The 25,993-nt window shown below is 34.6% G+C and overlaps 1 protein-coding gene across 1 annotated transcript; it reads left to right on the top strand.

The window, feature by feature from the left end:
* Positions 1–14,788: 14,788 nt before the first annotated feature.
* On the top strand, positions 14,789–15,435 carry LOC119668581. The gene is made up of 3 exons (XM_038078134.1): positions 14,789–14,956; positions 15,013–15,093; positions 15,160–15,435. The coding sequence occupies exons 1-3, from the start codon at positions 14,861–14,863 to the stop codon at positions 15,280–15,282; spliced, it is 300 nt and encodes a 99-aa protein (XP_037934062.1). The 5' UTR covers positions 14,789–14,860; the 3' UTR covers positions 15,283–15,435.
* The last annotated feature ends 10,558 nt before the right edge of the window (positions 15,436–25,993 follow it).

The following is a 25,993-nucleotide window of genomic DNA, read 5'->3' as shown; positions in this document are numbered from 1 at the left end:
CGCCAGTCGATCAAGTAAATCGTCGATTAATGGTAGTGGATAGTTATCTTTCAATGTGACTTTGTTCAAAGTTCTGAAATCTACGCATAGTCGGGTATCACCTGTTTTCTTTTTAATCAGAACAATAGGAGATGCATACTCTGAATTACTAGGCCTCACAACTTTTTTTCTCATTAACTCGTCAATAATTGACTCTACTTGTTGCTTTTCGTGATATGATAGCCTACGTGGATGGTATTGGAAGGGTTTATCATCATTTAAAATTAATTTCATTTCGCACTTTATCTCAGGTTTATCTGGACGTTTGCGGTTTACATAATCTTCATACAACATATTAAATTTCTTTCTAGTATTGTAGTCAACATCACTATTATTAACACTAATCTCATGAATTGGTTCATAGTATTCAATATTCATTAAATCGTTAATAGTATTTTCATCACAATCTTTATTCTTTTGATTAAAATTAATTAACTGTTCAGTTGGATCATGTTGTATTACTAATTTTAATTTAGCTTTCTTCAAAAAATCTCTTCCTAATAGAACTGGGTAACTCATAGTTTCATTAGCTACTATGAATAATTTAAGATTTATTTTTTTATTATCATATAAAACTGTGCATACTATTTGTCCAAGTATTTGTAAATGACTTTTGTTTATACCACAAAAATTTAAAATTTTACATTTTTCTTGATTTATTAACTTAACAAGTGGCACGAACTGTTGGCGTATAAAACTGATTGGACTACCAGTGTCAATTAATGATTCTAAATAAAGTGACTGATCAATATTTGAATAATTAAAACTAAATTTTATATTTCTTACGTATTCGTTATCACCCTCAACAGCGTCGGCATAATGCACTTGCGTTTTCCTCATTGAGCAGTCAGCTGCTCGATGTCCCATTTGCGCACAAACGTAACACGCCCTCGGCTCCCGCTTTGGTTTGCGGCATTCAGCTGCAACATGCCCAAGAGAGTTGCAATTATAGCAACGAGTCGATGCAGAAACCACAAAATCGGCTGATGTTGATTTTTCATTCGAAGTGTTCTGGCGAACAGTCAATGATTGTTTTGGTGTTGCTGGTTTTGGAAGACTTATTTTGTGGAACGCTTCCAATAGTTGGTACTTGTCACGGAAACATTGTAATTTAGCTTGTGAACATAAACCATAGTCTGGAATCCCCTCCACAATGTACTCCAGCAGCTCAGTTTCTTCAATGCACAACTTACCCGCGAGAATGGTCTTATCGTAAAAATATTCTTCAAAAGTCTCATTTGTTTGCCACCTTCTGGCTTCAAATGTATGTTTCAGCTGCAGTTTAGTTGAGCGGTCTTCAAACAGTTTCCCCATATCGTTTATTAGGGTTTCAATTGGTACAGTCATTAAATCGTTTCTTGTATGTAGCCACTTTAACGCCTTTCCATTGAGTTTGTTAGAAATCAGTGCTCTAGTATTATTATCATCCAGATTATAAGCCGTTCGGATACTTTGTAATTGTGCTTCCCAAAGCTGAAAATTATCACCAGTTCCAGAAAATTCGGACAACAATTCTTTTATAGTTGAAAAATTAACTTTATTATTTAACGCGTAATCTTTTTTTTCATTCTGTTGGCTTTCTTTTTTTAATGTTTTATTTTCTTTCATTAAAATTTCTTTTTCTCGTCTTTCTATGTTTAGCTCTCGTTTTAACAGTTTGAGCTCCCATTTCAAGAGTTCATTTTCGTTCTCCTTTAACGAATTGACTTGTGCAGCAGAGACACTGTTATTATTTTCTTCTCGCTCAATATTTGTGTTCATAACACTCATTCGACTCATATTCGCTGTCATTTGTTCTGTTATCATTTGTTTCTGACTTACAATTTCACTCATTTGATTCTTCTTTTTATGTGTTTGTATAATTTGTTGTTCCTCAAGAATATGATTGTCATCTTCTTCAGAGTTACTATTGTTGTTGCTTGCGCATGCATCGGCGTCGGCGCCAACATGTTCCGTAAGCGTCACATCATTTAATATTTTAGTCGTTTTTCCTAGAAAAACACCACGGCGTTCCTCAGGTATTTGAATTAATCGGCGAATTAATTCGTTTTTATTACCACTTGTTTTACATCCAAGCTCCTCCAACCAAGCTTTTAATTCAACTAAAGTATAAAGCTGAAGTTTTTTGATGTCAGACATTTTATTAATGTTGAGTAATCCCACTTCTGATATTTTAAGCAATAGTTTTTTTCTTTATTTTTAACACGTTTCAATTTCTTACTCTTCTCGTACAATGCTTAACTATAACTAACTCGTTTCATACTGTATGTCAAAAACTATGTGTCACTTTTAATTTAGCGTTGCCACACTACGGAGTGTAACAAACGCGCCATGGTACGTGAGAAATTCTGACTTACATCGTGACCTTGGAGTGTCAACAGTACAGGAAGAAATTCATACCAAAGCCAAATCACACCAAGATGGACTTAGTTGTCACATAAATGCTGAGGCGCATTTACTAGCGACAACTGAGCCAATACGCCGTCTAAAGCGCCAAAAGCCGTGCGATCTTTGGGCTTAAATCATTGAAATGTAGTACAATTAATTTATTATTGCGTGGAATCGCCTAATCTGTTTAAATTTAAATTGCTTGTTAGTTATCTAATAACTAGTTGCTTTATGTCTTGTTTTGTTTTATTTATTGTTCTTTAATATCATATATAATAAAACAATTTATAATAAAAAAAAAAAAAAAAAAAAAAAAAAAATCTGTAACGGAAAGTGTAAATTAAAATACACTCTTGGAGCGAATAATGTTCAACTCCAATAAATACCTTTTCAACAAATACAATATATCATGTCATGCGGCTAGCGAAAAAAAACCAATACTTCGTGAAATTAACTGAACGACAGATATTTTTTGTCATATATGTTACTGTTGTATTCGTTTATTTACAATTGTTCAAGGCATACTCAGTATTTGTATGCATTTAAGTTAATTTAAGTTAGTTTCCCAGTAGGGACCGTCATGCTGCTATCTTCCCTTACATAATAATTAAATATAAATAAATAAACTAGAAACAGCAACGGAACTGCAGACTGAAACAAAGAAATACTAAATAAAGTATATTAAAAAGAACACGCCAAGTATATGAAGCGTGACCAAACAAAATGTTTTTTGTGTTTATCAACTTACACTAGAATGCCGAATGGAAAACTGAAGGAAAAACAATAATTAATATATTATTGTTAAAAACGAATTTACTGGATTTCACAAATTTATTTAAATTTATTAGATTTAACAAATTTAACGATAATTGAAAAAATTCACAAAATCAATGCGCAAAGAAAAACTAAACGTCCCGCACTTAAATGCATACATAATACTGAGTATGACTTGAATAATTGTAAAGAAACGAATACAACAACAACATATATCACAAAAAAATATATTTCGTTCGCTTAATTTCACGAAGAGTAATGGTTTTTTTTCGCTAACCGCATCACATAATACATTACCAGTACATTCTATTAGTATTCTTCTGTAAACACGTATCTTTTTCATGTGCTTATGGCAGGGACTACTGGGTTCTTACGTTACCTACCGTCTAACTGAGCCTTTAAGCAAACAATAGCAAAATCAATTTCAATTAGGTTTAAAAACTAAACGAATTTAAAAATTCTGTTTAGTTGCTTGAGAAACCTTGCCGATAGTGGCTGTGTCGCAATTATGTGCGGATTATGTTTATTGCAACACGAGAGTAGACGAAAAAAATATAAAATTATATTATTACATTTAATTATTTTATTGATATTGATTGTATTTTCACTTAGCAGAAATAATCAGCAGCAGTTATTTTAATGAATTTATTTTATTAAAATATTATTAAAATAGTTAATCATAATCATAAAATTATAATTAATTATTTTATAATATCAGTAATCTCTTATATATTGTCAATAATCAGTAAAAAGTATTTAATTAATATTGAAGAGAAATATTTATTTAATAATAATAAATAATATTAAAAATGCAATTTTAGAATATATGTAATACAAGAATGTTAAGATAAGCAATATAATAGACATATGTAAGTCATATATAAAAATATTTTATTAAAAATGTTTTTAATTATTTTACTTTAAAAATATATTCGTACAAAAATAATATATATATTCACTGCACTTGCGGACAGGCAACTACCGATTGGAACTTTTCAAGTTTACGGTTGTTGATTCATTTTCTTACAATATAATTAAAATAATAGAATAAAATAAAAATGTTTCTTGCGTTACCTACCGTCTAACTGAGCCTTTAAAGACGATGACGAAATACTCAATTAGCACAGTGGCTCACAGTGGGACAAATACGAAAACAACCACTCTTAAACAAAAAGATACAAAAAACCCAAGCCTCCTCCACTTTACGTCCAAAAAGTCCATTAATATAGCATTTTAATAAATGTGTTAAACTCTTTAGAAAATTGCAAATATGATATAAAAGATCTATCGAAAAATTAAGTTAAACTGCAACTATTTGACTTAATCCATAACAGTAGCATAATAAAGCTACTAAAAGAAAGAAATACTGTATACTTAACCTATAAACCTAAGGAAGAACAAGGTTTTAAGGTCTTCCTCCATGGTACCCACTACTCTGTTAATACAAATGAAATCAAAAAAAGGCCTTCATGAGTACGGCTATGAAGTCATAAATATCCTAAAGATGTTACCGCCACAAACTAAGAGGCCATTAAATTTATTCTCTATAGAATGAAAACAAAATGTAAATAAAGAACCAAAACCATGAGCTGTACCTTATGCGGAGAAAGGCATACATCCATTACAAGAGATGTGAGGTGTGCAAATCATTAAAATCAAACTATATCCCATCCTGAGAGAAAAAGTAACACCCGCCTAAACAAGCCATCAACAATTTATTAACACATCAAAAAATGCAACCACTCAAAACACAAACGCCAACAAAACACTGCACAGACGTTATCATATGCCCAAGCTATACGCCAAAAACCTGTTGAGTCAAACTATTACAACTTAGAACTCACAGAGTTAAAAGAAATGAAGTCATTGATAACACAAATGTCGGGAATGATGAACATTTTAATGGTGTTACAAAAATCAATGGGTAAACATAATGACTTAAAAGTAGTAGCATGAAATAAAAACAGTAACAGTAGACATGTCAATGAATTGAAAACATTTCTATACTCAAATTCAATCAATATACTATTAATCTTGGAAACGCATTTTACTAACAACAGCTGTGTAAAAATAGCCAATTATACAATTTTTCAAAAGAAAACACACTATGGAACTGACAACTTCATAAAAACTGTATAGTTAGCTCAAAATTAGAAAATCATATTACAAAACAAATACAAGCAACCAAAATAATGATTGAAGATTCACATGGTCTATCAAAACTGACTATTGTTTATTATCCTTCAAAGTCCTCAAAGACATGTATTTATAAAACGTGTTGGGATACATATCGTGAGCTGATAGAAAAACAATTAGTTATATATGTACCATTAAAAACAAAAGAGAAAATTAATAATGAAATAATCAATTTCAATACTCTACTATTATCTGCAGGATCCTCATCTACATCAATAACTAACAACGTAAACGTAATACCTATCCCAAATCACATTAAATATAAAATAGAACAGAAAAGAAAGTTGAGAAAAAACAGACAAGTAAGAAATGAATAGTAAATAATTTTGTGTATTTGCTTGTCATGTGTCTCATATTTACTTGTGTTCCAATTGTTGTAGTCTCGATATATTCGACACAACATAAGCTATTAACCCAAATTATAGCGAGAAATGATTTGTGTCAGAAGTATTATCTTCTGACTCTTGACATAAATTATAAAAATGCATTGGTTTGCTCATTTAAATTAGAACATTAGTGTAACTTTCACATAAATCGAAATTCTGTAAGTATTCAGTTGACAGTTTTATTTACTATTCATACTATTTCATACACAATTTGTTATTATTTTATATATTTAATAAACCGACGCGCAAGTTTCACATTTTTGAGTGTTTTTCCGACACATTTTACTTTTCTACTTCTTTCCAGCTATCATCCTGCCTCACAGGGTTGTATTCACCTCACTATTGCTTCTTTCTGTAACAGTAAGTGTTTCATATGATATAAGTCCACTAGTTATCAAAATCGACCATAACATTGAGTAAGGTCGGCCATTGATATCCCATTACACTTGAATCTCAGGCAAAGCCCTTTGTTAAAAGCGCAAGTGACGTATCTTGGACATAAAGCGACGACGCAAAGCATTCACACAGATGAAGAAAAGATAAATAAAGGACTGGCCTGGACCAACAAAAAAGAATTACGAGGTTTCGTTGGCTTATGGTTCTACTACCATGGATTTTCCCAGGATTAGCCAATATAGCAAAAAGTCTGCTGAGCTTATCCAGCAAAAAAGTATAGCAAAACGAGCAAAGAATGCTTTTCAATAATTGAAGCAAATGCCACTGCTAACATATCTAGTACCAGGGCAGGAATTTGTTTTAGACACCAACGTAAATGCTTACGAAATTGGCAGTGTTCTTTCTCAGACTATCGATGGTCAAGAAAAAGTGGTGGCATAATTTAACAGAATTATTGGAAAGTCATTAGGAAACTATTGCGTAACTCGGATGGAGCTACTGGCGGTGGTGGAATGTGTAAAACGCTTTTATAAGTGACGCTTTCATAAGTAACGCTTTCATAAGTGACGCTTCTAAATGACGCTTTCATAAGTGACGCTTTCATAAGTGACGCTTTCATAAGTGATGCTTTCATAACTGACGCTTTCATAAGTGTGTTCATTTCAGAACACATCACGTAGCAATAAGATGGTTATTGCAGCTTAAAAGTCCAGAAGGGCAGATCGAGCGCTACAGAATTATGACGTCAAAATAGAGCACCGGAAACAATATATGGAAATACTGATGCGTTATCAATACAACTTTGTCGGCTTGCATGTAAACACTGTACTAAAAATTAATTAAAGAAAGGAATAATTGATATTCGTTTGGCAAGTCTACAACCAGAAGGAGATTGAAACCCAATCAATATTAGAAGCAGTCAATTAAAAGATCCTAATATTTCAATGTTAATGGAGTCCAAAGAAAAGGGATAACGGCTAACCTAGAAGTAGATATCCTTCACACCCCCACTCAAAGGCGTATTGGGCACAATGGGACAGTATCCGGTTCGTCAACGATTTTTTCAGTGTAAGAGTTTTCGTCTCCTAATTATTGTTCCTCAATCTAAAAATGCAAACGTACTATAGGAGTTTCATAATGGGCCAAGTGAAGAGCATCTTGGAGTTGCAAAAGCCCTAAAAAAGATTAAACAGCGATTTTGTTGGAATGGTTATCGTGAATCGGTAAGGGAGTGGATTTGGAATTGCTTAAATTGAATGGCAGCAAAAGATGCTTAAGTAAAAAGTCGTGATAAAATGCATCACGTTGGACCACCATTTAATTGAGTCGCCGTAGATGTAGCGGACCAATTTCCAGGTAGGAAATAAATGACTGCTTGTGAATATGAACCATCTCAGTAAGTGACCGAAACTGTACGCATCACCGAATTAAGAGGCGAAAACAGTATCAAAAATATTTACACAAAATTGGGGAACAAAATTCAGAGTCTCAATGAAGTTGTATTCCGATCAAAATAGAAGCTTTGAATCCATTTCCAACTTCCAAGAAATATATACAATAATGGGCATTGGGAAAACTAGGAAAATGGTTCTGCATCGACAATCAGACAGCATTGATGAACGATTTAATCGGACTCTAAAACAACACCTGCAAAAAGTTATAAACATATGTCAATGTCAATGGGACGGGTACATCTTATTGTTTTTGATGGCTAAAAGTGATCTGAACAATTTGCTGAAATCAATCGAAATAATAAAAACAAATTTGTAACAATTCAATTTTAATAGCCAAATAAGTATGTTGATCCTTTTTTCAAGTCAGCGCATTTGGGTACTTTTACTCTATGATAGCTGGGGTCCCACCCATCTCATTGACTAATTTATATATTCCCTATAAGCTTCATGATCATTCAGTGATTGATCTATGATCTGCGTATCTCCCTGTGCGGAGAGTGATTACTCTAAGATTAGATAGTGTTAAGTAGGATAGGCTGTCAGTTTTCGCATATAACTTCAGAGCTTTGTCCCTCATGTATTTTTTGATCGGGTCTACTCTAAGGTCTCTTAGCATGACGTTTGTGCGGATGTACCAAGGCACTTTGAAGAGTTTTCGGAAAGCCTGACTTTGAGCAACTTGTAGCTTTTGTATAGTAGAGTCGGCAGCTTTGCTATACGCGACACACCCATAAAGTACTACTGGTCTAATTATCTGGCTATATATCAGTTTTCTGTTCTTCGCGTTAAGGTTGTTGTGTTTGAAAAGTGGTTGTAAGAATTGCAGTGTTTTAGCGCTACTGCTTTTTTTGACTTGTATATGCTTATGCCAAGTGAACCGCATATCAAACGTGATACCTAAGTATTTCATGCAATCCTCCCAATTAATCACGATGTCACCAACTCTTACTCTCGATGGATGTTGTATGTGTTTACGTGTAATAAACAGGGCTTTAGTTTTCTTATTATTAATTTTTATTTTCCATTTATGGAAGAACCCCAGGATGAGATTAATATGCTCCTGCAGCATGTTGGTCACATTTCTGGCAAGTTTATCAGAATATTACAAGCATGTGTCATCTGTGTATAATGACAATACCGAAGGACTTAGCATTGGGATGTCAGACGTGTAGATGTTGTACAACAAGGAGGAGAGCGGGGATCCTTGAGGAACACCGGCTTCTATTCTTCGTACTGATGAGGTGATACTGTTGATTCTTACACGGAACATCCTCTTGCGAAGGAAGCTGCCAAGGATTTTGATCAACCCGACCGGGATACCAAAACGAGACATTTTAACTGTAAGGCCGTCGTTCCAGACCTTGTAAAATGCCTTGGCGATGTCAAAAGTAATCATACCCGTTGTTTCCGTTCTGCTCAGGGCAGACTATATCATCTGAGCTGTTCGCACCAGTTGTAATTCTGTGGAGAGGTCTTCCCTGAAAACAAATTGCTCATCGGAGAGAATATTCAGCGAGTTCACCGAAGTTTTAAGTCTATCTAGGATCACTTTTTCAGCTGACTTACCCAGAGCTGACAGTAAGCTAATCGGGCGCTAGTTCTGCTAGAACTTCGGGTTCTTGCCAGGTTTCGGAAATTTTAGGATATTCACCTAGCCTAAACATGCAGTTTATTATATTTGTAATGAGATGGATCGCATCTTCCGGAAGGTTACGTAAGCATCTGTTGGTTATTTTGTCGTACCCTGGTGCAGATCTTATCTTCAATCTTAAGATAATTAAAGCAGTTTCATCACAAGAGCAAGGCGCGATGTCTCCATCAGGCTCTTGAGCCAAGATATTGTAAGCCTTCTCTGTGATATGTTCTTCCTCTTCAGAATCATAATTATAGTCTTCGTTTGGCTGGAGTTGAAGCTCCAAAGAGTCAGCAAAGCCTCGGCCTTTTCTGAATCTGTGTACGCTATGCCAGTCGCCCTATGAATAGGCGGCACTGCCTATTTGCGTTTCAACCTGAAGTATTTGTTTACGACCCAAAAGGATTTATTACCGGTTTCTATCCCCAAAAGGAATTCGCCCCAGTTTTCATTTCTGAAGATGCCAATCTTTTTTCTGATTTCCTTGGCTTCTCTTCTACTTCCCGGGTCTCCAGTAATCTGGGCAATTTTACGGACTCTATTACGGTGCCTGATCATGTATTTAATATGTTGAGGAATGTTAAAGTAGTTGCTGGGTTTTCTATTTTTGATAGTAGAGCTGTTATCTAAAGCCTCCTTGATTTGATTTGATTTGATACGTAAGGTTTCGAATACTTTCCTCCAGTTCCATTAAGGTTTCAGGTTGGTTCAACCCTCCTCCAACATCTACTAGATTCTTAAAGGCGGTCCAGTCAGTTGTAATAAACGTTGGAGTCGTAATGTTAATGAGGCAGTTCTCTAAAATAAATAATACTGGTTTATGGTCCGAGTCCAGCTTGTCTAAGACTTCAATAAGCACAGTAAAGTCTAGGTTATTAGATATGCCTAGATCTATAATGTGGCCGACTCCTTTACCATAGTGTGTTGGCGTGTTAGGCACGTGTATCTGCAGTAAGTGGTCAATGGCGAATTTGGCGATCCCCTACCTGCACTATTTGTGTTACTGTCACCCCAGTTTCTGTGATACGCATTCAAGTCACCGGCCAGGAAAGATCTCCTAGGTCTCCTAGGTAGGCTTGTATATTCGATGGCCTATAGACTGAGGTAAAGTTTATGTTACCTACCAGACTATCCAACACCACTGTAGTTGCTTCAAGCGCGAGCAGGTTTTTAGATATTGTGGGAAGTTTGATAGATTTTTTGATAAGAGCTTTTCCCCCACCTCTTCTCGTTACTCTGTCTGATCTATAGATGTTATAGTTGGGAATTTTCAGTTGCAGAGACGGTTTCAGGAAAGTTTCCTGTATCAACATGATATCTATATTCATTTTATTTAGTAATTGGATGACTTCATATTTCTTGTTAATAATAGAGTTTGCATTCCAGGTCACAACTTTAAATCTACCTTTTTCTTCAAGGTCCTCTTTGATGTCTTTCGGGCTCTGCCCGTCTAGACCTCTTATCACAATATTAAGGTTCTTCTCTTCTGGAAGGAAGTGGGTATGGTATGGCTCTTTAATCTCATTCAAGAACCTAGTTGTATTACGGTGGTCATCAATAGTAGCTGGAGCTATCTGAATGCTCAGGCGCACCTTCTTCGCCTCCCTGAACTTTTGGTTTCTTAAATGAAATTGCATATTACCTACCCCTGGATTTGAACGGCTTTAAATTGTTGTTCCACCTCTGAGCAGTGTAATTTTAAATCTTAAACTGCTGTTGCAGAGTAAATGATATGCAAGAGCTCATTAAATTTTTTAACTTCAATGAGTTCCGCTACCATCATTTTAAATTCATCCAAAAATACAGAATTTAATTGGGGGGTGGATATGTCCAGAGGTTTTGGTAACAATATAATAAAATTAGACATTGTTTGAGATTTGGCACAACAATTTGGCAGTATGGCATCACTGATCTAGTGATTTCGACAGTGGCATTTTAACATCTGGCAAGCAATAATTTTTGGTTTCGTTTTAGCTTCTTCTTCTTTCTCTTCCTTACTTGGATACTGGCAAGGTATGCGCGCTTTTATTAGCTTCGTGAAATTACTTGTAATTTTTGTAAATTAAATGAACTTACAATTTTTGCGTGTGTGAAATTAATTGTATTTGCTTTTTCATACATTTCTTGTTGCCGAAACCCAGGACTTTCGGTTGTTTAATTGCATAATAATAAGTTGGCGTCTTCCGACGAGAAAATGGCCGCCTCATGGCTTGGCAATTGAATTAGAATGGTTGGCGATACCCAAGTTTGATGATACGATGTGTAACTGGCTGGCATTTAAGGATACTTTCGACACATTGGTGCAATCGCAAGAGGGTCCAGAGTCATATAAGCTTGGCAAGCTACGAGAGGCAGCCCATAGGGACACAGTGGCATTAATCGGAGGCATGTACAGTGGCGGATACAATGAGGTATGCGCAGCACTCAAGTCTCAGTATGACAATCCGAAGCAGCTGGCAGAAATACACGTGGCTAGGCTAATTGGCTTCAACACACAAAAAGCTGAGTCAACATCTGCGTTGCTCTCGGTGGTTCATACAGTGAGGACAAATGAGGACAAACCTAATAGCAACTACACCAGGCCTTTGCCAGTTTTGCAGTGACGCAGCGCACCAAATAGGCAACTGCACCAGGCTAGTGGCTTGCCCCCAGAGGAGCGCTTTACATTGCTCAAAGGCTCGAATCTTTGCTTCAATTGCTTGAAAACTGGACATTCCACTAAGGCGTGTGGGTTAACTAATTAACGCATATGTAATGGCAGGCATCACACTCTACTATGCCGAAGTTCACCAGTGCAAATACCCCCTTTGCAAAGTCCAAACAGCAGGCACAAACTACACCTGAGGCACCAGCGAAACCAAACCAAGGTGGCATCCCACCACGTATGCATCAATGACTACACCATCCAATCCAGACATTCGCTACTACAGGCAATCGGGTTATACTTAGCAACAGCACAAATACGCATCTTAAATGTCTTTGGCGATATCGACTCGTGTCGAGTTCTATGCGATCCAAGCTCTCAGCTAAGGCTAATCACTATGCGATATTTCAATCAATTAGCTCTGCTGAAGCAGAAAAGTGCATAACAAATACAAGGCGTGGGCAGTGGTAATCGCTCATATACTGGTGGATGTTGAATTCTTCGTTATCAACAAAATCATCTCAGCAATCCCTGTCGCTCCGATAATGGAAAACTGTTGGCAGCATTTATGCAATACCTTTGACAGATCCGAAGTTTGGCGAGACAGATGCCATAGATGCATTGCTTGGCTCTGACGTGTGGGGCCAATTGTTGGCAGATGGCATAGTTCGTGACGAACTTAATGATCCTGTGACACAAAATACGCAATTAGAACTACGAGCTAAAACTGCTTTGCACAGCATCCTGAATAATTTCTACGTAGATGACTATCTTAAGAGTATACCTTCTATTGGCATGGCAATTCAACTGACAATCGATGTCTCATATATGTTGGCAGAAGGACAGTTCTATCTCAGGAAATGAAAATCAAATAGCACTGAAGTCTTGGCACACCTTCTTGGAGATACTGATCCACGACAGCTTAATCCACATTTGGCAGAAACCACTGTTATTGGCTTGCATTAGAACTCTTCTATCAGGTCAGCTCTTATGACATACAGTACCCCACTAAAAGGTAAGTGCTTAGCGATGTCAAGATATTATATGATCCAATTGGCATGTTAGCACCAGTCATCTTCACGGCTAAGCTTTTCATACAAAAACTCTGGCAGGCAAAATTGGGATGGGACGACCCAATACCACTTGAACTGTTGCAAGAATGGCTTATATACCAAAGGCAGCTGTCGCAACTGGAGGCAGTGGGAATACCGCATTGGATAGGCATACAACCTAGAGATCAAATACAACTTCATAGCTTCTGCGATGCTAGTGTCAAGACGATGGCTGCAGTACTCTATTTGGCAACAAACAACGATGGCAATATCACTAGTCACATCATCGCATCAAAAACTAAAGTGGCACCATTACTTTCGGTAATAGTACCCCGATTGGAACTTTACGCTGCGCAATTGTTGGCTACCCTTTTACACGAAACAAGGCAGGCTTTGCATTTGGAGTACGTGCCATACACTCTATACTCCGACTCAAATATTGCACTATGTTGGCTACGCAAAAACTTATCACAATTAAAGCAGTACGTTGCTAATCGCGTTGGCTGCATTCAATTGATGACAGATATCAGGCATTAGCATCACATTCCTACCAGACTCAACCCCCCTTTAGCGTTGCCTAAAGGGGATATGTCGTCCAATCCAATCATTTTTCCTAAGGACAACATATTGGCTAGGCTTTTAAAATAGCAGGTGCATCAAGACACACTTCATGGCGGTATAGAGCTAATGCTGCATACTATTCGACGCAAACATTGATTTCTACGCATTTTGGTCAAGCAATGCATAACTCATTCGCGATTTGCAGGCGACATAAACACATAATGCTAAAATAACGTATTACCAAAGGCTCAAGTCACCCCATCTCCACCATTTGCAAGATCTGGCTTAGACTATTGCGGTCCATTCAACATACAAATTGGCTTCATGGCTGTACGAACTGTACGGTAGGCTTACGTGGCAATCTTTGTGTGCATGAAAAGAAAAAGAAACACTTACTACGCATTGTTGGCACTCATTCGACTTACTATGATCAGCTACATACTCTACTTGTGCACGTCGAGGCTTGCTTGAACTCACGTCCACTCATACCATTGCATGACACTTGTGATGACAAGATGGTTCTCCTAATTTCCTAATTGGCAGATCTCTATTGGCAGTGCCAGATGAACCTATTGGCAAGGTACGTAGCAACAAATTATCATACTGGCGACAATTAAGGCAAATGCAACAGCATTTTTGGTGACAATGGCATGATGAATATCTTTCAACTTTGCAACCACATTCCAAATGGCATTAGAATGGTGAAAACATTAACATACGCGATGTCGTGGTTATCCGGCAAAAGAATCTACCAGCAACAGATTGGCGGCTAGGCAAGGTGATCAAACTTCACCCAGGCGAAGATAGTTTGGTACGAATGGTCACGATCAAGCATTCAGTTGGCGAATGCATGCGACCTATCCAGAAGATATGCCCACTTGTGGAGCATCCTGAACGTATCCGTCCTGTCGGGCAGGATGTTTGAGATTTGGCACAACAACCAGGCAGTATGGCATCACTGATCTAGTGATTTTAACATCTGACTAGCAATAATTTTGGTTTCGTTTTTGCTTTTTCTTTTTTCTCTTCTTTACTTGAATACTGGCAAGCTATGCGCGCTTTTACTGTCTACGTGAAATTACTTATATTATTCTAGTCTAATTTTTGTAAATTAAATAAACATACAATTTTTGAGTGTGTGAAATTAATTGTATTTGCTTTTTCATACAAACATATTTAATAAATTTTTTTTAAAATAAAACTCGAAACCTTAAAATTGAATTTGCATTAAATAATATTTTAAACGCATGTCTATTCAAAAATAATATTGATATATTTTTAAAGCATGTTTGGAGGAAGATTGCATTGATTTCCAAGGAAACGTTGTCAATCATGGCATGTTATATGTGCCGGGACCAGGCGTTTGCAGTTTGTGTGTTTGCTATCACTCTGAACCACTGTGGTGCAAGGCTATTTATTGTGATCCGCCTTATGTTAGTGAATGAAAATATATGTACTGTAATTATATTTATTATTTTTTTTATTGTAGTTTTGTAAGAACTTTAGAGTTGGCGAAAGATGCTGTGAATTTGAATGCCTTGATCCACCTGGTAAGGACAACTTGTATCAGGTAAAATTATATATCAAATCTGTGTAAAACTTAATAAAACCTTTAAATTGATTTATCTATTGACAGGAGCGTATGCGGAAAAGAGCACAAATATTATCTGGAAATAATACAGGTTCAGTCATGTTACCTCCAATTGCTATTTCTACACTAATGATAACCGCTATTGGTAACACAATCCTTAATTTATAACTTCAGCCAAAATCTGAATATAAATTTTTTAATATGTAGTACAATAAATATGTTTATGCACTATTAAAATCAAGCAAAATTAAATCTACGATAAACAAATCTCAGATTTCAACATAAATTTTGTAATTTATATGCTACTAAAGGCTTATGCGATCAAAATAAAAAAGTACTAGTTGATATGTTATTTTTAATTTATGTTATATATTTTTTATTCAAGAATAATAGATTCAAAATTTTGTTAAAAAATTACTTTTTCTGCGTGTCTAAAATTACAAGTATACAATATTTAAAATAAAAACAACACATTATTATATTCTTAATATATATTTTTATATTAAATTATATTATATAAAATTAAATAAACAAACTAAATACTTAATATATCTATAATTAAGAGTTATCAGTTAGATAACAGTTATCAGTCTCAGTTATATATGTTTATTTGACTAAAATTTCGAAATATTGGTTGTACGCAATGGACTTTGGGAGAAAAACTTCTACAAATTTTATAAAAGTTTTTAATAAACGTCTAATCAACCGAATTAAATTTTGGTGTCTTAAATGCTTAACATATTCCGCAATTTCCAATTGCGAGAGTATCACTTTTTTTGTTTTGCGTTATTAACATTCCTAAAACAAGAGAATTCTTAACATAAAAACTGCTTATATCAATTATTTCTGCTTAAATTTTTAAATAACTCATTAACGCAGTACAATACAGTTGGCCAAAACCTGCAATTTTTTAACAAACGTAACGCTTTGGTCTCAAACCTCAATAAACGCAGATTGTGCTCGGTCGAATTTTACAGGACTAGCTATAATAAACAGTACAATCAGCAGATAAGCAATAAATAAGATACACATATATTTTCTGTGGAAGTGCTGATTTATACATACGGCAGGAATTTTGTCATTTTGAAATTATTTAAAAATTTGTTAGAATGTTGGGTAAACTATAATTTTTAAAAAATCGATGATTTATTTTTATATTTAATTGTAATGTTGTGCATTACTGTTTCGTTTTGTGCACAATGTCTTTTGGCATGCTAGACATGACCATTTATTTCTTCGTTGACATAAAACACATCTCAACTGTGATTTACATTTTTATAGATACATGACTTTTTTTATGGATGAAGGAGATTTATAATTTATGAGAATAGATCGAAAATTTTCCCTTTTAAAATTTATCTGATGAACAAATTCATCATTGTTACTGCATAGAAGATATAGTTTCGAAGTATTGTCCTACGAAAATTTAACTAATGAAGAAATTCATTATTGTTATTAGATAGAAGACATGAAAACTATCTCAACTTAAGGCTCAGTGATGGTTTTACTGTGTCGAAGTTATCATGTCATAAGTACTTTTGCTGAACCATTTTATAGCTAGAATATCATTATCCACGTATCGATAATCATATGACTATCATATTGATAGTCATATGTACCACGAACTTGGTTAGCAAAGATTTTATTTTTATTGAAGTTGCATCCTTGAGTTCGGTTATCGCACACAGTACTACTTGCATGGATTTTGAAATTTTCAATAGCAACCATTAAGGCATGAATCGTGAAATAATAGTCGACCAAAAAAAAATTCCGTAAAAGTTTCGACATTATATATGATTCAAAAGAATTTTTAGACCTCGTCTGCATTTTTGCAACAGTATACACTAAAATTGTAGCAGTATCCCGTTTCACTAGCAAACATCTATGTTTTGAACATTTTAATTTTTCGCCGTATTTGAATTTGGGGCCAAATTTTATACATTTTGTCATTTCATTGCCCAATTTCTTAATTATCTGCCAAGTGCAAATACTATTTTATTATGCGGAAGCGATCACGAGTAACTGCCCCATATATCAGAGAAATTACAAGAACTTTGCCAAGAAAACTATATATACACTCTTTCTGAAGGGAATGACAACCCGTCAAAATTAAAATTGCAATGATAATTTTTAGGTCATTGATATCAATTAAACATTTTGGATCGCCTGTTCACATATGTATGGGCCATGTTATGCAGAGTGTCTCGGGCACGGCATGAGTACAATTGTTGTTGTTTTCAATGCAAATTTTAAATTTGAGAATGAGAGAAAAACCAATATGACCGTTCAAACTCCGGCATGAGAGCCGGCGTATTTGTGCCCCGGCACTAAGGCAAAACAGTGTTGTTTAGTAATAAATTTCAAAATTTGCGCCTTTTAGGAGCAAACTACTACAATTCTAGTACGTTATGAAGAAAAGATGGCAGTAAGCAACACAGCATTTTTTTTTATAAATCGCTAATAATATAATTATTACACTTTCCGATTTTAAAGAAACGCGTAAGTACTGTTAACAATTATTATAAGATAATATAATAATATATTAACATTATTACAGCCTCTATGAGTTTTTTCATGCGAGTTATTTTTGGTGGCAAATTGAAAGTGAGCATATCTAAATTTCCTTTTAAATTTAGGCACAATCAAGAAGTAGTAAAAATACAAAATTGGCAATACTGATGTGACACTCTGCATAACATGCATTTTCGGCATAGCCCGAAAGAGCGTAATTTGCCGTGCCCGAGACACTCTGCATAACATGGCCCTATGTGATGCAAAATATCATTTGTTATAAACTGATTGAGAACAATTGGGGAGAATATGTCTCCAAAAATTTAATCACATTTTCTATATCATCTGTAAAAGTATTTCTTTCGCTTTCTATTTCATATATTGGCTTCATTTTCGATCACCGACTATTAAACTATCAATTACTAAATAGTTGACAGACAAGCAATTTAATTTCGATTGATGAATGGAGTCATCAGTATTATTTTCAAGTTCCAGCTGCAATGTTCCAGAAATTAGTTCTTGGTTATCAAAATTTTCATTATTACACCTAGATTTGGAGGAATAATTACCAAGCGTGCATTGTTATCATCACTATTCATTCATGCTTCTACAGCTTCGTCTAATCCTTTAAATAAATTTCTGTGTCAATAACCCAATATTTTAACATCAACTACAAATTTGCATGAAAATCAAATATTTAGTATGTTTCCAATTATTTAGATTACAATTAATGCCACAAAAGCAACAATAAATTTAAACTAACAGCATTATTTTCCCTTACATTTAACGTTAGTGATTTGGATTTAAAAATATATAGCAAAATTTGTTGCGAAAATATGATTTTCGATTTTTATTCAGAAAAACGTAATTTATCGGTTTGCCTCCCAAACACTATAATTAAACAGAAAACAAAATGTGAAAATAAACTTGGAATTCGATAAGAGGCAGTCAGATGTTCGAAAAAACTTTCTTATGCAATATTAAGAGATCCGTGATTTTAAATAAGTAATGTAACAGCTGGACAGCTAAAAATACTACCGATTTCTATATACTTTATAAAGTACAATATGCGTTAATGGGTTAAGATAGTATTCTCTTTGAAGTTTTTCATTAAAAATATAAATTATTATACACAAAATCTATTTGAAATTTTTTTTTCTATTTCTATTTAAATTTTAAATTTAAAAATTGTAGTAAAATTCTTGAAAATATACAAAAACTAAATTTTGCTTGAAGATAGATTTAAATAATTTCGAAACTTTAACTCTTGTATACTTGTGTATAAAACGTAAAATTGGAATACGAAATCAGCTAACAATTTTATATTTCATGCTTACAAGCGTTCAACATAATAACATCATTATTATTAAAATAGTGAAAACTTGCTATTTAACTCGGAACTATTCCAATTTATATAAATTAAGATTGAAAAATAAAGTAGCTTTTCAACTTCTATATGTAATTTTCAATTCATGACATAATTTCAGTTGTCTTTCAAAACTGAAAAAATTCATTAAAAAAAAATAGATGATTTAAAAAAAAAAATATTTAGAATTTTAAATTTCTCTAAAATAAAAACAATAAAAATTATAACTGAGCAATCTTGTGATACATTGAATAAAATTATAATTTTAGATATATATCATAACTTTAAAACGATTTTACCAATTAAAAAAGTGCAATTAGATCTAAGCCTTGGAACAAATAATATAAAAGTTTTTTTTAACAATCAAATAATATTTTTAGATTGTTCACACAAACTCATAAAATAATTTATTTAAATGTTTTTAAACCTAAAAGTTATTATAACGTCTAAAAATTGGAAAAGAATTAAATTGTATAACGATTATTTTTGAAAAAAAAGTTTCAATCTAAACATAATAGGTAAAACATATCATATGTTATTATTATATTTAAAATTAGGGGAGAAATTACATTTTATACAGTATTAAAGATGATTTATATAAATCAATTAAATTGATAATAATTTATTTGTTGTCACTTAATTATAAAGTTTATTATTTATAATGCCTATTCTTATTTTCATATACTGTCACAATAAATTATAACATTTTAAAAAGAAAATATATACCATACTTAAGTCTAAAATACTTATTCTTTTCTGTGGCCTAAAATACTTTCGGAATATTCACCCATTACTGCAATTATAGTGAAAGAGTGCTGAATTTCATGAAGCTACACAAAATAACAAAGATAGAAAACAAATACATAATCTGTTTGAAATGCAAAATCGTAGAAACATCAACATGCATTTTGCCTTTTTTAAAAAAGTGCCATTAGTAAGCATTAATGGCACCTTTCCATTATAAACCTAATATGTTTGTTCCACGAGCTACCCGTAGTAACTATGAGTAACACTATGTTACATAAGTGCATTCCACCAGCAAATTTTCGTTTAAACTTTACATGTGTTTTACTTGAATTTTAATACAAGAAACTCATGGAACAGACCTATTATTTCATATATAATCACCAATATTTTATTAATGGAACCACTAGTCCCTCAATAATAAACACAACATTTTCTACATACCTTGTGATCAAAAAAGAACTTATTCGTTCTTTTTTTGAATTCTTGCACTTATCCTATCAGCAAATTTTTTTTCTTTTCACGATGACAACACTACAATACACATTCTGTCAAAATTTAACGCATATCGTAAGATTAGTTTTTGTTTGGCGTCTATACAAAGAAGTCGAAAAATTTGCGTGTGGCGATTTTTAGCTGAATTTCATTCTAAAAAAGCGTCGTGATGAACTGGTGATAAGACATGGGTCTATGAATTTGACATGCCCACCAAACAACAATCGAACGAATGGTGCTTCGAAGGTGAGCAGAAACCGAAAAGAGAATACCAAAGTCAAGGTTATGCTGACTGTTTTCTTCGATATTCGTGGCACTATGAACTCCTTCCGGATGGTCAAACGGTCAATAAGGAGTATTATTTTGCCGTTATGCCTCGTTTGCGTGAGGCCATTCGCAAAAAGAGGCCAGATTTATGGAAGGAAAACTCATGAATTTTGCATCACGATAACACACCGGCTCACACAGTGTTGGTTGTGTCGCAGTTTTTGGCTGAAAATTCCACCAATATCATCAACCAAGCACCGTACTCTCCAAATATGGTCCCGTGTGACATTTTCCTCTTCCCCCGACTCAAATTGCCATTGCCATTTTTTGATCAAATGGTATACTATATCGTCTGCTTACGACAAATTTGTAAAGTACAAACTTGTGTAACCACGCAAAAATATGGTACTGACGAAATGCAAAAATAGTAAATAGTATAAAACGACCATCAAGTAAGCAAAATGTAACTGGAGGATGGCCAGAAGACAAATCGCAGCTTGTGTATGTTGAGATAAAATTTTTGTTTATACCTTTGGTCACTTCGAAGTCTATTAGGTCTGGTATTTTATTGTTATTGCCAGGCCAATATGTTGGCTGCCCAGGAGAGATTATGTCTAGTGTATTTTTTCTATTAAGAATGGAATTGTAGAGCTGTTTTCTTTTGGATTACAGACCCGTGAACCCCAATATGAGTGCTTGGCGTTGTAGTCTCCTGCTGCAAGAAATCTGTCACCTAGAGTTAAGAAGTGATTCGTAAATTGGGTGTCAATAATATTGAAAAATGGGGGGGGGGGTGGTGTTGGTGGGTCCAGTAAACTGCCGACAGACTTAAATTTTTTTTTTTGTGCTTAAAGCGTATTCATGTGGCTTGCATATAATTATGAGCATATGTATCTAGAAAATTGTGTTTTAGACGCCTTCGTATCAAAATACCTGTACCACCATGTGCTTTGCCATCTGGGTGATTGGTTTTATAGAACAAATAACCAGGAATGTAGAAGAAATTTTTTTTCGTTAGGTGTATTTCTGAGCAAAGCATTACATCCACATTTTCTCGGGTCATGAAGTTTGTGAGTTCAAGTTTATATTGGCTTAAGCCGTTTGCAGTTCATGCACAAATTTTTAACGTACTCATTTATTAGATAAGAACATTTGCATTAATTTGCTTTGTATTTTAACTATCTCGTTAAGAGTAGTTTGTATGACTGACATAAACTGAGTTAACCTCTGGGTGAGAGTGGAGGTCATCAATTCCAAACTATTGCTTTGGACTGGAGGGGTTTGTTGCTTGTCAGATTTAATGATTTCAATGGGTTCTACATTTGACTCAATATCTTTGATAACGACAACAAGACCTTTATTACTCTTCAGTTGGTGTGTTTAATAATTTTTCTTAATGTAGTCGAAATGTTTGGTAATGACCCTGAAATTATTTTTTTTGTCAATTTTTATCTTAGTTTCGTGTATATTGCCCCTAGATAAAGGAACAATATAAAAAGTATTACTACCAATCAGACTTGCTGGGAGTGTGACAAGGGTATTTGAACTGTGTTCGCGCAGGTAAGTTGGAGGGAGATAAAACTTTTTGGTAGTACGCTCTTTCCTCTATAGATTCTGCTAGTTCAGTAAATCAATTACCAGAAATTACGCTTGTGGGTGCACTATCTATGTTAGTCTTATTTATTTTGGCACCTCTTAAATTACCTTTTTGGGGGCTAAGTTTTCGTTTAATATTAACATAGCGTTCCATGCATGTTTGGATTTTAATATTATCTTTTGGACTAGCTATGTCGGGAACTATAAGCGATGCTGCTGAAGATACGTTATGTAAGCTTTTATCAGTTTATGTAGTTTTCTGTGGCAACTTGTTTGATGCGTCTATTACTAGATAAGCATTACGTTTGTTTGAGATACTCATCGTATGTCTTCTCTCTGGAGGAGGATTTCAATTACTCATATTCATAGCAGGTTTGCTATAAGATTTACTTATTTGTTTGCTATTGAAATAATATGAATTAAAATTAAATTTAATATAAATATAGATAAGAATTAAATTAAATTGATATAAAAAAACAAAAAAAGTAAATATTATATTACATTATATCTTATATTGTAATAAATAAATAAATGATTAAAAAGGTAATTAATAAATTAAATAAATAAAATAAAATTACAATGTTAACAATTGTGGTAGTTGTGATACGTTGGATTGTGTTGTGCAATGTTGTTTTTGTTATGTTTACGTATGCACAAAAGCGCACTGATATATTTTGTTTCTCAAACTTTTTATTATTTTTTAGCTTTAAATGTTGATCTGTTGTCTGTCAGCTATTTGAGCATTTAAGTTTAAGTAATGCAAAAAGAAAATAAACAAAAATCCAAAAAAATCGCGTGCTATTTTCAAATTAATATTTTATGCACTTTTACTTTTGGAAATGTTTTTTTGTCGATAATTTTATTCTTTTTGTGTTTTTATATTGATTACAAAAGTGGTTTTTACAAAAATATTTAGTTTAAATAGTTTTAAGATTGTGGATTTTAAATTTTTTGTAGAACGACAATCTTTCTTCATATTAGGCCAAATGAACTTTTCTGCTAATAATTTGTGAGTTCTTTTACCATTTGAGTGACAAAGGTTGTGGATCGAGTCAAAAGCGATTTTGCGAAAATGCTTCGTTAAGACCGGACGAACGTTCCCGGTAGAAATGTCGCAGTACACTGATACATCAGAGTTTGGTAAAGTGAAGGACTTCATCAGTCGTTTGCTGGGAGGAAAGTTATTTATAATTAATTGTCTCGATAGAATGAATAGCTTCTATCCTTGAAACAGCGTCTGCAACGATGTTATTTTTACGAGAGATATGGCGGATGTTCGTTGTAAATTGGCTCAAGAAATCCAAGTGTCGGATTTGTCTCGGACTAGCATTGTCAAGCTTCTTGGTGAACGCAAACTGAAGCGGTTTATGATCTGTGTAGATGCGAAACTCTCTGCCTTCTAACATATGGCGAAAATGCTTCAGATTTTTGTAAGCAGCTAAAAGCTCTCTGTCGTAAGTGTAATAATTTCGCTAGGCGTGAGTCAGACGCTCGGAGTAAAAATCTAGCGGTTGGAAACTTCCTTCAACAATGTTTGATGCATCCACCATAAGAGCCAATTGAGTGTTTGATTTTGAAAAAGCTAGATACGTTGCATCGCGAAGCTGAATCTTGCATAATTCGAAAGCTGTTTTTCCCTCTTCAGACCACTCGATAACCGTCTTATCATTTTTCTTATTGCCAAGAGTAAGTTTGTTTAAGGCCGCTTGTTGAGTCGCCGCACCCGGTAAGAATCGGCAATAGAAGTTAATCATGCCCAAAAAACTTTTCACATCGGAAACGCGCTGCGGTAATTTAAATTGCATTATAGCTTCGACTTTGTCTGGTGTTGGTTTAACACCATTCTTGTTAATTACAAATCCGAGAAAAATAACTTCGTCCTTACCGAAATTACATTTGGAAGGATTTATCTTCATCTCAAATTGCTGCAGCCTGTCAAAAACAAGTTTCATGTGTGGCTTGTGTTCCTCAATGTTCTTTGATGCTATTAGAATATCATCAAGATACGCAAAAGCAAAATTAAAAGCACGTATAATGTGGTCCATAAAACGTTGAAAAGTTTGACCAACATTGCGTAAACCTAACGTCATTTGAACAAATTCAAACATTCCGAATGGTGTGGTGATAGCTGTTTTGGAAACATCTGCAGGATGAACAGGAATCTGATGATAAGCTTTACGAAGATCAATAGTCCAGAAAACATTGCAATCTTCATTGCAAAGCTTCTAGTCAATGGGTGAAATCATTCCGCATGTACGGAATGGGATAACGGTCTGGCTCAGTAATAGAATTAAGTCTTCTGTAGTCACCACAAGGTCTCCATTCTCCGTTTTTTTTTTAACCAAAGGACTGGTCTACAAATTCCAGCGTCAAGGAGAGATTGAATCTCTGCTTTAGCAGCTTTCATCATGTCAGGAGAAAGGCGACGAAATTTTGAGAAAACCGGTGGTCCATTGGTAACGATATGATGAAATACATCACGAGTTGAAGCTAGGGAAACCGGCGAATCATTAATGATTACTGGGAATTCCGTTAATAAAGTATGAAATTCATCATCATTATTGATTGCTGATAGACCAGATATCGGGTGATTGACTGCAATAAGAACACAGCTGACAATCAGGTTGGTAATGCCATCGAGTAGTTTGCGATTTCGTAAGTCGACGACAAGATTATGATATCCTAGAAAGTCTGCCCCCAAGATAGGTTGTGAAACCTTAGCAATGGTAAAGTTCCAGGAGAAAGCGCGACGTAAGCCCAAATTCAATGCAAGCTTTTTTCTACCGAACGTATTGATTGGCGACTTGTTGGCTGCAAATAAGTGTATATGCTGGTCTGGACAGCGTGTCCACTAAGAACTTCAGACCTTGAGCTTTTGTCAAATACAGTAAGTCGGCGACATGCTTGGGGTTGTCTGTCTGGTATCGCCGTTGAAGACAGATGATCTAGTTTAACTTTTTGCTGCATGGTTCTTTGCATTTTTTGACTACAGTGTCTTGAAGCTGCAAGGCTGCGAGAACGTTTGAGTTCAGCCCTTAACTCAGCCACTTCCTTCGATATCTGTGATATCTGTTGGGGAAGAGAAACATCACTTACCGTGGAGGTTGTCGGCAAACGAACTTCTTGAATAGAACAAGCGTCATTCGCTTCAGCGATCTTATCTGCCATGATAGCGATTTTATCCAGAGACTCGCTGCTTACTGAAAAGATAGCACGCATATTCGCTGGCAAGTGCGTCATCCATATTGACCTAAGTAAAGCATCATCCACTTGTGTTCCGGTCAAGTTTTTCATCTCACGCAGGAGTTGAGAAGGACGCAAACCGCCCAGATCCATGTCTTGAAGCAGTTTTCTCAACCTTTTTTGCTCGGAAATTGAAAATTCTTCAAGTAAACGCTTCTTCAGAGTGGAGTACGTATTTTCAGTAGGCATGTTAAGTACCAAATCACTGACTTGAGCTAGGATAACTCCATCAATTGACGCGACTACTGTATGAAATTTGGTCTGCTCTGTGGTAACACCTGAAGTAACAAACTGCGACTCTATCTGCGCAAACCACAACTCAGGCCTAGCGTGCCAGAAAGAAGGTATTTTAACTGCAATTCGAGACACTTCTTCTCTAATTGGATGGTGTCTCAGTCGTATGTAATTGTTCCTGCTGATCGACCGGCTGATGGATTAGCAAGACTGTTAAAGATCCATTCGACACCAGTTTTAGCAGTTTCTTGTTGTATAACGTCAAAATCTAACAACCACTTATGTTTGTTAAGTTTTGACTGTGCTATAATGAAATTTGTGATATTGTCGCTTTTGATGCGAACAGGCACTCCACGGTGGTTGGCAAAATTTTTTAGGCAAAATAGAAAGGCATCTGTTGAGAAAACAGTAAAAATGTATAGC

The sequence above is a fragment of the Teleopsis dalmanni genome, chromosome 1 (genome assembly GCF_002237135.1).
Source record: "Teleopsis dalmanni isolate 2A chromosome 1, ASM223713v2, whole genome shotgun sequence".
NCBI lineage: Eukaryota > Metazoa > Arthropoda > Insecta > Diptera > Diopsidae > Teleopsis > Teleopsis dalmanni.
The sequence above is the reverse complement of the archived record's forward strand: the minus strand, read 5'-3'. Positions and strand labels throughout refer to the sequence as shown.